This window comes from Vipera berus (genome assembly GCF_964194415.1).
Source record: "Vipera berus genome assembly, chromosome: 1".
NCBI classification, from domain to species: domain Eukaryota; kingdom Metazoa; phylum Chordata; class Lepidosauria; order Squamata; family Viperidae; genus Vipera; species Vipera berus.
Genome location: NC_138202.1, coordinates 137,803,245 through 137,816,948, shown reverse-complemented (window position 1 = coordinate 137,816,948; position 13,704 = coordinate 137,803,245). Strand labels below are relative to the sequence as shown.

At 38.6% G+C, this 13,704-nt stretch overlaps 1 protein-coding gene across 6 annotated transcripts in view; it reads right to left on the bottom strand.

Annotated features, from left to right (window-relative positions):
- Window positions 1-8,597: 8,597 nt before the first annotated feature.
- The window catches only part of MGAT5 (alpha-1,6-mannosylglycoprotein 6-beta-N-acetylglucosaminyltransferase), a 149,193-nt gene continuing 144,086 nt past the window's right edge, over window positions 8,598-13,704 (bottom strand). For all 6 annotated transcript variants that reach the window (XM_081342046.1, XM_081342043.1, XM_081342044.1 and 3 more), the window contains exon 17: window positions 8,598-11,885. In XM_081342046.1, coding sequence (XP_081198172.1) covers window positions 11,687-11,885 — 199 coding nt within the window. In that variant the 3' untranslated portion in view covers window positions 8,598-11,686. The remainder of the gene's footprint in view (window positions 11,886-13,704) is intronic.

The window sequence follows — 13,704 nt, the reverse complement described above, 5'->3', positions numbered from 1 at the left end:
GTATTGTTAAATATAAACTTAAATGATAATATTAGCATCATGGGGTCCCAGTGTATTGTTTAACAAGGTAAATAACTTTTCCTGCAACTTTTAAATGGTGAAGAAAACACTTAGACAAAGTTAGTTGCACAATTTATTGAAAAACAAGATGCCTTCCTAGTGATAATGAAAGCCGTGCATGTTCACTTTTAAAATTTTCTAGTGATCAAATCTGTATTATTTGCCAGGCAACAATTTTCTGGAACAAAATTGAGTAGGACACAATTTATAAATAAATCCAAGCACTTACTTTTTTTTGTTTTTGAAAAAGTGCTTTTGGAGTGGCTTCATTTGAACTTAAAATATGTACTAAAAATTTACCCAGTTCTTAGCTGAACAGAATGATGAAAGTAAGTATCTAGTAGCCTATCTACCCCCTTCATGGATTACTGCCTTGTCGTGGCGAAGGGGCTTGCGTAATTCAATGAAGCTATGAGCTATGCCGTGCAGGGCCACCCAAGACGGACAGGTCATAGCCGAGAGTTCTGACAAAACGTGATCCACTGGAGAAGGAAATGGCAACCCACTCCAGTATCTTTGCCATGAAAACCCTATGGACAGTACCAAAAGGCAAAACGATATGACGCTGGAAGATGAGCCCCTCAGGTCGGAAGGCGTCCAATATGCTACTGGGGAAGAGCAGAGGGCTAGTACTAGTAGCGCCAGAAAGAATGAAGCGACTGGGCCAAAGCCGAAAGGACGCTCAGCTGTGGATGTGTCTGGTGGTGAAAGGAAAGTCCGATGCTGTAAAGATTTTTTCTCCATAGGAACCTGGAATGTAAGATCCATGAATCAAGGAAAGCTGGACGTGGTCAAACAAGAGATGACAAGACTGAACATCGACATCTTAGGTATCAGCGAACTAAAATGGACAGGAATGGGTGAATTTAATTCAGATGACCACCAGGTATACTACTGCGGGCAAGAATCCCTCAGAAGAAATGGAGTAGCCTTCATAGTCAATAAAAGAGTAGGAAAAGCAATACTGGGATACAATCCTCAAAATGACAGAATGATCTCAGTTCGAATCCAAGGCAAACCATTCAATATCACAGTAGTCCAAGTCTATGCCCCAACCACCAGTGCTGAAGAGGATGAAATTGACCGGTTCTATGAAGCCCTACAGCACCTTATAGAACTAACACCAAAAAATGATGTCCTTATCATCATGGGGGATTGGAATGCTAAAGTAGGAAGCCAAAAGATAACCGGAATAACAGGCAAGTTTGGCCTTGGAGTACAAAATGAAGCAGGGCACAGGCTGATAGAATTTTGTCAAGAGAATACGATGGTCATAGCAAACACTCTTTTCCAACAACCCAAGAGACGGCTCTACACATGGACATCACCAGACGGTCATCACAGAAATCAGATTGACTATATGCTCTGCAGCCAAAGATGGAGAAGCTCTATACAGTCAGTAAAAACAAGACCAGGAGCTGACTGTGGCTCAGACCATGAGCTTCTCCTTGCAAAGTTTAAGCTTAAACTGAAGAAAGTAGGGAAAAGCACTAGGCCACTCAGGTATGAATTAAATCATATCCCTGTTGAATATACAGTAGAGGTGACAAATAGATTTAAGGAATTAGATCTGATAGACAGAGTGCCTGAAGAACTATGGACAGAGGTTCGCGACATTGTACAACAGGTAGCAACCAAAACCATCCCAAAGAAAAAGAAATGCAAGAAAGCAAAATGGCTGTCTGAGGAAGCTTTGCAAATAGCTAAGGAAAGGAGGGAAGCGAAAGGCAAGGGAGAAAAACATAGATATGCCCAATTGAATGCAGAATTCCAGAGAATAGCTAGAAGAGATAAGAATGCCTTCTTAAATGAACAGTGCAAAGAAATAGAAGAAAACAATAGACTAGGGAGGACCAGAGATCTTTTCAAGAAAATTGGAGAGATGAAGGGAACGTTTAATGCAAAAATGGGCATGATAAAGGACCAAAATGGCAGGGACCTAACAGAGGCAGAAGAGATTAAGAAGAGGTGGCAAAATTACACAGAAGAACTATACAACAATGAGCTTAATGTCCCTGATAATCACAATGAGGTGGTCACTGACCTCGAGCCAGACATCCTAGAATGTGAAGTGAAGTGGGCCTTAGAAAAGCTGAGCAACAACAAAGCTAGTGGAGGTGACAGTATTCCAGCTGAGCTATTCAAAATCTTAAAAGACAGTGCAGTAAAAGTGCTACACTCAATTTGCCAGCAAATTTGGAAAACTCAACAGTGGCCACAGGATTGGAAAAGATCAGTTTACATTCCAATTCCAAAGAAAGGCAGTGCCAAAGAATGTTCAAACTATCGCACCATTGCACTCATTTCTCATGCTAGTAAAGTCATGCTTAAAATCCTACAAGCTAGACTTCAGCAGTATGTGGATCGAGAACTACCAGAAGTACAGGCAGGATTTCGAAGAGGCAGAGGAACTAGAGATCAAATTGCCAACATACGCTGGATCATGGAGAAAGCTAGGGAGTTCCAGAAAAACATCTACTTCTGCTTCATTGACTATGCTAAAGCCTTTGATTGTGTGGATCATAACAAACTGTGGCAAGTTCTTAAAGAGATGGGAGTACCAGACCATCTTATTTGTCTCTTGAGAAACCTATATGCGGGTCAAGAAGCAACAGTGAGAACTGGACATGGAACCACTGATTGGTTCAAAATTGGGAAAGGAGTCCGGCAAGGCTGTATACTGTCGCCCTGCCTATTTAACTTATATGCAGAGCACATCATGAGAAAGGCAGGGCTAGATGAATCAAAAGTTGGAATTAAGATTGCCGGAAGAAATATCAACAACCTAAGATACGCAGATGATACCACTCTAATGGCAGAAAGTGAAGAAGAACTAAAGAGCCTCTTGTTGCGGGTGAAGAAGGAGAGTGCAAAACTTGGGTTGAAACTTAACATTAAGAAAACCAAGATCATGGCATCTGGCCCTCTCAATTCCTGGCAAATAGATGGGGAAGAAATGGAGGTAGTGACAGATTTTATTTTCCTGGGCTCCAAGATCACTGCAGATGGGGACTGTAGCCAAGAAATTAAAAGACGCTTGCTCCTGGGGAGGAAAGCCATGACAAATCTAGACAGCACACTAAAAAGCAGAGACATCACCCTGTCAACAAAAGTGCGTATAGTCAAGGCTATGGTCTTCCCAGTTGCAATGTATGGCAGTGAAAGTTGGACCATAAGAAAGGCTGAGCGCCAAAGAATTGAGGCCTTTGAACTATGGTGCTGGAGAAGACTCCTGCGAGTCCCTTGGACTGCAAGGCGATCAAACCGGTCAGTCCTAGAGGAGATCAATCCTGACTGCTCTTTAGAAGGCCAGATCCTGAAGCTAAAACTCAAATACTTTGGCCACCTAATGAGAAGGAAGGACTCACTGGAGAAAAGCCTAATGCTGGGAAAGATCGAGGGCAATAGAAGAAGGGGACGACAGAGAATGAGGTGGCTGGATGGAGTCACTGAAGCAGTAGGCGTGAGCTTAAATGGACTCCAGAAGATGGTAGAGGACAGAAAGGCCTGGAGGAATGTTGTCCATAGGGTCACGATGGGTCGGACACGACTTCGCAGCTAACAACAACAACACAACAAGCCTATCTACCTTATTTCTATCACAGGCTTCACAATGAGGTACAGCTATTGTAATTTATGCCTGCAGAGACCCAGTGTTTTTGGATGGTTTCTCCCACTGCAATTAGATTTATTGAGACGTTTATGTAGACAAGCAACTAGTAAGAATAAGCAGATGTAGGAATTTGCACCTGCTTAAGTTAGACATGAGAAAAACCCAGGAATGTATATTTTGAAAATGGAATTCTTAAATTCACATGAAGAGCTTTACCTTCTCTAGTTTCTTTTTTAAGAATATTTTCAGTTGTGCAAAATATTATTAGAGCACTCCTCAATTTTAATTAAGTTTGAGAAAGTGTAAATAATATTGGATAGATGGTACTAGCAACTCATGCAATCTAGTCAAGAGTTGTTGTTAGTTGCGAAGTCGTGTCTGACTCATCGCGACCCTATGGACAACGTTCCTCCAGGCCTTCCTGTCCTCTACCATCTTCTGGAGTCCATTTAGGCTCACGCCTACTGCTTCAGTAACTCCATCCAGCCACCTCATTCTCTGTCGTCCCCTTCTTGTCTTGCCCTCAATCTTTCCCAGCATTAGGCTCTTCTCCAGTGAGTAGATGTTTTTCTGGAACTCTCTAGCTTTCTCCATGATCCAGCGTATGTTGGCAATTTGATCTCTAGTTCCTCTGCCTCTTCGAAATCCTACCTGTACTTCTGGTAGTTCTCGATCCACATACTGCTGGAGTCTAGCTTGTAGGATTTTAAGCATAACTTTACTAGCATGAGAAATGAGTGCAATTGTGCGATAGTCTGAACATTCTTTGGCACTGCCTTTCTTTGGAATTGGAATGTAAACTGATCTTTTCCAATCCTGTGGCCACTGTTGAGTTTTCCAAATTTGCTGGCAAATTGAGTGTAGCACTTTTACTGCATCATCTTTTAAGATTTTGAATAGCTCAGCTGGAATACTGTCACCTCCACTAGCTTTGTTGTTGCTCAGCTTTTCTAAGGCCCACTTCACATTCTACTAGTCAAGTATACAACATGTAATTCCCAAATCATTGTTTCCATTCAAACCAGGCCACCCTTTATACACTAAGTCCTTGGATGTAATTGTGTTGTTACAATTTTAGTAACCTCATTTATATAATATCCAAATTACATGTTTCTTTAGGAAAGAAGTTTTTTTTAAAAAAATAATTGCAGGGAACATACGCTTCAATTGTCTCATTTTATGGAATGGCCTATTGGTTAGTGAATAAAAGAAGACATGCTATTTATATCATTTATATCATTAAATAGCAGTTTGGGGGTTGATTTTTCTTTTTTATGTTCAGTGGGCATTTCCACTTCAAAGCAATGTCACAATTATCTGTCTCCACACAAGCACACACAAACATTTCTGAGATTTGTGAATTGACAGATATGGCTAATTATTTTGAGGCCAGCACATAAAATTGCATTTAACCTAACCTTCTGTTGATAGTTGTTACACGGTGCATTTATTACACAATACCTTTAAAGCCTAGGTGAATTCTTGGTGAACAAGAATGTGATGCAGTGGGAATAGAATTAAAATTAAAGTCAATTACAGTTAATAAGATGAAGTTTTCAACATCTGGCACAAACTCCCTAATGTAATGGTAGGAACATCCAGCTACTGCAGCTTTAAAAATAAAGGGATTCATGATCTGTATTAGATAAAACTCCAGTGAATAGATATTAGAAGCAGAATGTCAATGTTACTTAAAATTAATGAACAAAGCAATTTTTACTGTGTCAGAAGCATGTGTGCCTCATCCAGTTGTATTTTATACAGTGATCCATATTTTAATTGCTTTGCCTATCTTAATTTCTCCCCTAAATGTATAGACAAAAGCCCAATTAAAAATACATTAACTACAATTTTAAGTATCTGCTTAAGCCTTACTATTAAAAATAAACTCTTCAAGCATTTCTAAATGATAATTGGGTCTTCCGTGAGCTTCAAGAACTATTGGTAATATTAACTATCACCTTGAAGATAGTCAAAGGTAGGCTGATGGTGTGCCTCAAATTATTCACAGGTAGTAGAAATACATAATTTTTCCACCCAAAGTTGCTGTGATGGATGCTAATTCTAGAATCCAGAGAATTTTTTATGATTCCTTATTTGTACATAGTTACATGGAAGAACCAAGCAGAAATAGAAACTGGATCCGCCTCTTCAGTTTATACAGATTTACTGATTCACAATGCTTGGTTCTTCAAAAATGCTTCACCCAGTTCTCACTTCATTGCGCTTGCCATTTTTTATCGTTCACCTTTATTGATTTTATTGTAATTTCTTTGATGTAGCCACCCAGAGCTGAATAATTTAGTAAATTATTATTATTACCTGAAAAGGGATAAAGCCATTTTAAAGCAAGATGTGTGTTCCTCTTGTCATTGTCATCGTCACTGTAGTCTTTGCAAAGCAGAACTCACGTCCAAATATCATACAAACAATTATGAGACTTTTCTTGTGCAGGAGGCTGGGAATTGAATTTTAACAGAGTAACAGAGATGAACTCAGGCACACAGAGGATGGAATGAATGAACTACTAGTGTCATCCCATGAACAAAGTTCTGAAATGAAAAGGCATATTATGAGAAGCAGATTCTCCCTTCCCCTGTAGTCTATGACAGGGCTTTTCAACCTTTTCACCCATTGTACCACTTTTAGGATATGGCAACATCCGAGTACCACCAGTCGCCTAGCAAGGTGTCAAAAGCTTGATGACCAAAAAAAAAAAAGGAAAAAAGTGATGAAGTACAGGTGGTCCTTGACTTACAACAGTTTGCTTAGTGACTGTTCAAAGTTACAAAGGCACAGAAAAAAGTGCCCCCCCAAGCCACAGCCGAGCAAGATGCCTGCCTGCCCGCCAGGTGGCACTCTTCCTCCTGTCCGAGGTTTTCACTGTTGTGAGCATCTCTGTTGAGGATTGGCAGCGGGGTGGTGGTGGGGGTGTTTGGTTTTTATTCCCCCACCCCCCTGCTGGGTGGTTGCAGCAGGTTTTGGTCACTTCACATGACCCTGGGACACTGTGACTGTCATACATATGAATCAGTTGCCAAGCATCTGAATGTAAATCACAAGACCCTGGAGATGCTGCAACATTCCAGCTGATTGATGCTTCTTCTGGGCTCAGCAGAAGTGCCAGGATCAGCGCCAAGCTCCAGCTGGAGCCTGGTGCTGATCCTGGTGCTTCTGCTGAGCCCTGACAGCCCTGCAGCTCCAGCCGTCTCTCGCTCAGGCTTGTGCGGTGCTGCCACTGGTTCAGCTCATTCCCTTCCCCCGCTGCCACTTTTCTAGGATAGTCGCGTACCACCTGCCAGGTGCCAATGTACCACAGGTGGTACCCGTACCACTGGTTGAAAAGCCCTGGTCTATGACCTCGTTCTCCAGATGAGTGGGAACCTTAATGGGCCATGTGGGAAACAAGCTCTAGGGAAACATTTTGTAGCACATGGTTTTATATTATATTATGAATTATTAGAAGTGTTTTACATTTCAGAGTTGAACCAACTGTAAAAACAAAGAACAAGAAATTATGACAAAAGGTCAGTTTTGAAAAGAATACAGAGGGACATTTATCTCAAGGTGCAAATAATCCATTGGTATTTTCACTGAAAATACTGGGCAATTTGGTTTTCCTATCAAAGTTGCTTTCTTTACTATCTGGATACACAAACTAACTTTATATCCTCAATTAATGTACGTTTGCATTTAATTTCAGTAGCATATTCTATTGTACATTTCTTGAGTAGCGTATTTATGCCCAGTTCACTTAATATATTGTTTTGTTAATGGAACTGCAATTTGTTGTTTGATAATCGCTCTTGCTTTTCTAATGTTTCTGGGTTAAATACAAAGAACATGAATTAGTACTAGCAACCATTATTAAATCAAGGTCTGCAATATTTACAAGTCCTAAATGATTGAGAAAGGGTGCAGTACATCAGCACTATACCACGAAACTCATGGACTTTAAACTTGGTCTCCAACCGAGCAATGACAAAATAGTTTGTAACTATTGGCAACATAAATTACATTTGGAGCCAAGTGTAATTTTTGAGAAGTGTTTTACTGTCTCTGTGTTAGAAAATCTGTGCACTGCAATAAGAAACGTGATGGCTATCTCAATTTTCAGTTCAAAATCCAGGCAAGGTTAGCAAACGTGCCTGCCCAGAACCAATGATTCCAGCTATACCGGGTGGAGCAGACCAACAGCATAATACAAGCTTTCTACTCATCTACATGTGGATGAGTGATTTTGCTTAAATGTAGTTGCATATGTTCCAGAAATTTCTGAAGTCAACATTTGGATGCAAACATCATACATTACAAAGAAATGATTCAGTTTCAGGTCTTCTGAAATTCACCCAGAATATTTACTATTGTTAAATACATGAAGGAAAAGTTATCTATTTTATAGCTAATGTGACATATTTTCAATAGTGTAAGCACTACTGCAGTCTTTTCCCCAATACTGAGTGGATTTAATAACTGGTAACACTTTATGGCACTTACGAATTATACTGTCAATCACCCAGGTACATTGAGGAAATCATTTGGAGTTATCCAGGGCTGGGTTGTCCTGCTGTAAATGATCCTCTAAATAACGCTGACCAGAGATTGTGACTTAATAGATTTTCCATGTTCACGTTACTGGGTTTTTTTCTTCTTCCAGAAAACCCTCGTTGAAACCCAGATAAGTAATTTTTGTTACGTCTATTATTCCTTAAGTCTAGTTCTATTATTCATATTCCAATTAGCCATTATTTGAAAATTCAATTTATAAAAAAATAAAGGCACTAATGTTATCAGAATAGATACCACCATGGAAAAATTAAACGCAACCCACAACTATAGGTGTATTGATGAATTACAAAAGAGACAATTTAAAATATATTTTGAGATAGAGCTATAGATAGATGTACAAATCAACTTGCATATATGAAATAAATGAGGTTTTTATTGGCATTTTTAAACAGTGTATTCATTCTTTACCTTTCAAAGGCAAACTTTTAATGTTATTTTTAAAATAAATTATGCAAATGCTTTCTCAGGTTTTGGTAATCTCACAGATTTTAAAAAATATCAGTTCAAACAAATGTGTAAAATAAAGACAATGTTCTTGACAAATGAAGATTTATAGTTTAGGATTAATCTTTTTTTATTTTTTGATCCATATCCAATTCATTCACCCATGTTTATTTCTAATAATTGAACTAGCCCTAAATTTGCATGATGAAATTGTTGTAGTTCTGCTTGTCTTCCACCAAACATTCCTTCAGTTGGTTCTATATTTTCTATTTTAAGAAACAAGAAGGAATTAACAGGTTCATCTACTATAAATCTGTGTAATTTTAATGACATCTTGGACAAACTCCTTAATATTCAGCTTATAAAGCAGTGCTCAATGGAACTAGACTTGTTGATATCTGCATTTTAATAGACGTTTTCCCACGGAAAAATGCTTTTATTCCACCAAATCCGGATAGTAAATAAATATATAATTCCAACAGAAAGGCCTGATATACAATTTTCCTTCAAGGATCAACACCATTTTACTGTCATAAAAAACTTCAATAAACTATGAAATAATGGAATTGAATCTATTTAAAGTCTGACCCTACTCTCAATGAGATACAAGTACTGCAAAAATATAAGAACTATAATAATTCTACTTTCCCCCCCAAAAAACCCTGTCATTTGATAACTCTTAACCATTCTCTCTCAGCAAATGTATACATCTATGTTGAACTACAAGACTATCTATCCATTAGCAAATCTACCTCTGAATGAAGGTTTATAATTATTGATTGGACTAACCAACAACCCATTTTAGGTTTCAGGGTTTGTTTGGATGTTAATATAATATTACTCTCGGAAGCAATTTATGAATACAGACACACAGGCACACATTGACAATTCAGCATCAGAATATAAAATCCACAATAATAATGAAGGAAAGATTCCAAGCAGATCTGATTTCTGATCATTTCCATTCTTTCCTACAAAATTTGCCTGGATTTTTTTAATTCGTGCTTTATTGTTAGCTTTTCTGGAAAAGAAATACTGGACTTAAAGCAGTCCACCATTACGCAGGATAAATTAATTTGAACACATTAACAAAGTTGTATTTACAGCACAAATATCAAATTCTTTTGCTGCTACAGCAATTAGAAGTGCTAAGTCTGTGGGTTCAGATGAACTCATGATATACATACATATAATTCTTGGCCTTAGAAATTATCTAGGTTTGATAACCTAAAAAACACACATGCTTAGATCCCGAGAGTTACATTCTGCAGAACCAAGAAAGTAACGTTTACAATATTCAGTGAATCCTAATTTTGAGGTTAGCTCAATCCTTAGTAATTTTTAATTCTACACGTTTCAATTTAGGTAATATATTTCTTGTTACAAAATGAGTTTTCTGAATATACAATGTAAACATTTTTTTAAACATCATTTTTCTTCAGATTTTATTCAGATCTGGCAATATGTCCTTTAATATAAATAACTGGCTTCTGTAAATACTATGTTCACAGAGATTTTAAGTTATTTTAACTTGATTTTTTTTTGAAAAATCAACTTTAAAACTTCAACTTGGCAATTTGTTCAAAAATGTTTCTTTTGTGGTCTTCAGCAAGTGAAGAGATATGCAATGACTTTCAGATATAAAATAATGCATCAAGTAGTGGGGTTGATAGATTACAAAAGATTAAAAGCAGGCATATTGTTCTATCAGTAGAAATAGCAATTAACTAACATTTACAAAGGAGGGAAATAATAGTTTTGATTTTGCAAATGGTTCAAGAGTCTCCTCCCTTCTCCCCCTGCTCCCAAACTAATTAAAAAAAAGATAACACATTCATTTTCAATTGAATGCTTTTTTCCTACCCATCAACAGTGCATTTAAAGATGTGTCAGTTGTGCTAAAAAAAGAGTAAAACATTAAAAAAAATACCGTGCATTTTTTTAAACGAACAGCTTATTATCCTGTCTATGAACAATGTTTGAGTTCCATATTCTGGATTAATTGCAATTTTAAAAAATAAACGGCCTATTTCTACATATCCACTTTTTAACAAGGGCTGCAAAACATAAACTCCCCTTTTCATGGCCATTATTTGCAGACCATAATTGCTCTATAAATCCTTACAAGATACCAGGACAGACCACTCTTCCGCTATGTATCATGGTCTTTTTTTTCCTATTTTCATTATTTTATACACTGTTTTGCTATCTTACAGCAAATTCAAGAAATAAAAATATTGCTCCAGTGAAACTATTTTATCTCCAATGATTACATAGTATTCCTAACTAACACCCTAAGCAAAACCTTTGGACAAGTCAGAAAGGGAGTACAGAATTGAAAACAAGTGTTGTTTTTTTAAAAATAAAAATAAAAAAAATTGGGTGTTTATGTGACTATTCAGACTCTGATTACTGCCACAATCATAACCCATGATAGAGCCTAAAGGATCCGTCAGTCTGTCAGTCACCAATCTTAGTTTGGAGGATTCCCTTAAATGACCGTCTCAAACAGTGATGCTGGAGAAAGTCCATTGAATGAGGCTAGGATAGGCCAGAAAGTGACCAAGAGCTGGTGGTGCTATTCAGCAGCTGCCTGGCCTTGTTGACGGGAACAGCACCACCATTTAACATACCTATGGTAAGTCGTTTCTGCACTATCCAATCCTTTCAGGTTGATATTTTGTTCAGTGATATCTGACAAAGTGTCCATCGTGAGGAATCACTGGGGAAGAAACCTCAATGTATCTCAAGCTTTAGTTGGGACTTGATTTGCCACGTCTTTGAATAAAGAAATTTCTCTGGCTGGAAGTAGCTCACTTCGAAAAACGAAAACATAAAAGAGTTCAGGGTTGTTGTTTCCCCGCCCCTAAACATTTAAATCACTCATCTGTCCCTTTCTCAGGACAGATTTCTACTCTCTGACGACCGTTTTGTCTGCAGTAGCAAAGTGCACAGTGTGGCTCTCTCCAAGCCACTTTGAAAAGTCACTTTAACTTCCTGCTATAGGCAGTCTTTACATAGTGCAACTTGTCCTTTAAGATAGTCTCTACAAGGGCAGATCCTTTTATGGTTTAGATGAGATCCTGCGCAGCTGAACAACAAAAGATCGCCTTGGAAAACACAGTGTTTTCTCTTTTCATCAAACGATGGGACCAGAATATCATTTGCAGACTCAACGGTATGACACTGAATGTTGTATCTGGAAAATGAAGGGGGGAAAAAAATCCCATGAGCTCCTAATTCTATATTTTACATATATCATTTTGTAGTACAAACAATTCGGATAATATTCAGTGGTACATTTTCTACTGGTGCAAAACCCATTTTCCTTGCTGATTTATCTGTTATCTCTCTCTCTCTCCCACTCTCTCATCCATCCATCCATCCATCTATCTATCTGTCTGTCTGTCTGTCTATCTATCTCTATTTATCATCTATCTATCTTATAATTTTTCAAATAGCTCAAGGTAACAAATACTTCTTCTTCCTCCTGTTTTCCCTACAACAACCATCCTGTGGTTTAATAATTAAATGGCAAACTTTCATATCATGTTATGTTAACTGTTCCTCTAGGACGGGTCTTCAAACTTGGCCTTTTTATGACTTGTGGACTTCAACTCCCAGAATTCCTCAGCCAGGCATGCTGGCTGAGGAATTCTGGGAGTTGAAGTCCACAAGTCATAAAAGGGCCAAGTTTGAAGACCCCTGCTTTAGGATTTGAAGCCTGAAGAGCACTGCGCCATGTTTGCAGGAGTGGACAGTAAAGATTTCCTGTATATCTCACTGGCAGCAACCAGCATGGCCAATATACCGTTAGGAATTGCCACTCAACAACCGCTGGAGGACCCCAGGGCCCTCACGCTTGCACAATCTGACATTACTGGTAGAAAGAGGGCAGCTGTTTTGCTTTTTCCCCAACTGCAGTTATACTGATCTACTTCCCAGATCAACAACTCCAAGTGGGGAAAAGTAATCTTAATGCACACAGAAGTATTCCTTATGAATTACTATATAAATGTATCAGTAAATTACAGTGAACAGTCAATAATTCCAAAACTGAAAATGAATGTCTTGCTGCAGGTCGACAAACATAAGCCTACTGGGAAAATTCTCTATTTAGGATAGCTTGTTTATTAATCAAATTTATTTAGCTGCCCAATTCATAAGAAGAAACTCGGGGCAAGCATCAAATTAAACAACAAACATAAAAATCAAAAATATAAAAATCCACAAAAATTAAATATTGTAAAAATGAATAAGCAAGTCCTAGGCCAGGGGTCTGCAACCTTGACCTCTGAAGTCCACAAGTCTTAAAATGTTGTCAAGGTTGCAGTCCCCTGGCCTAGGCAAAGGGGATAAAAAATGGCAACCTCAACGATGGAATCATCTAAGCACACTTACAACTACTGCAGCATCCCCATGGTCACATGATCAAACTTCGGGCTCTTGGCAACAGGTGTGTATTTGTGACAGTTGCACTGTCCTGGGGGGGGTCATGTGAGCACCAGCTGTAACCAATGGTGGGATTCAGCCGGTTCGCACCACTTCGGCAGAACCGGTAGCTAATTTTGTTGCCCAGGCCCAGAGTGGACTTCCGGAAGTGGCATCCACACAGAGAACTGGTTGTTCGCATATTTGAATCCCACCACTGGCTGTAACCTTCCTGGCCAGCTTCCAAAAAGCAAAGTCAATGAGAAAAGTCAGCTTCACTCAATGACTGCAGGATTCACTTAACAACTTCAGTGATCCACTAATTGACTGTGGCAAAAAAGGTTGTAAAATGAGGCACAACTCACTTAACAATTGCCTTGTTTAGCAATGGAAATTGCTAAGCAATTGCGGTGGTAAGTTGAGGACTATCTGTACACAGGCCTGCTTCTTAACCTATAACCACGTCTCCAGAGAACTGACACTGGGGGGGGGGACTCCAGATTGTTACAGCTGTGGTGTGTACAATGCAAAGGGCTGTAATAGGGACATATTCATGTCTACAGTTGAAGGCAGGGTAGCTTCTGCAC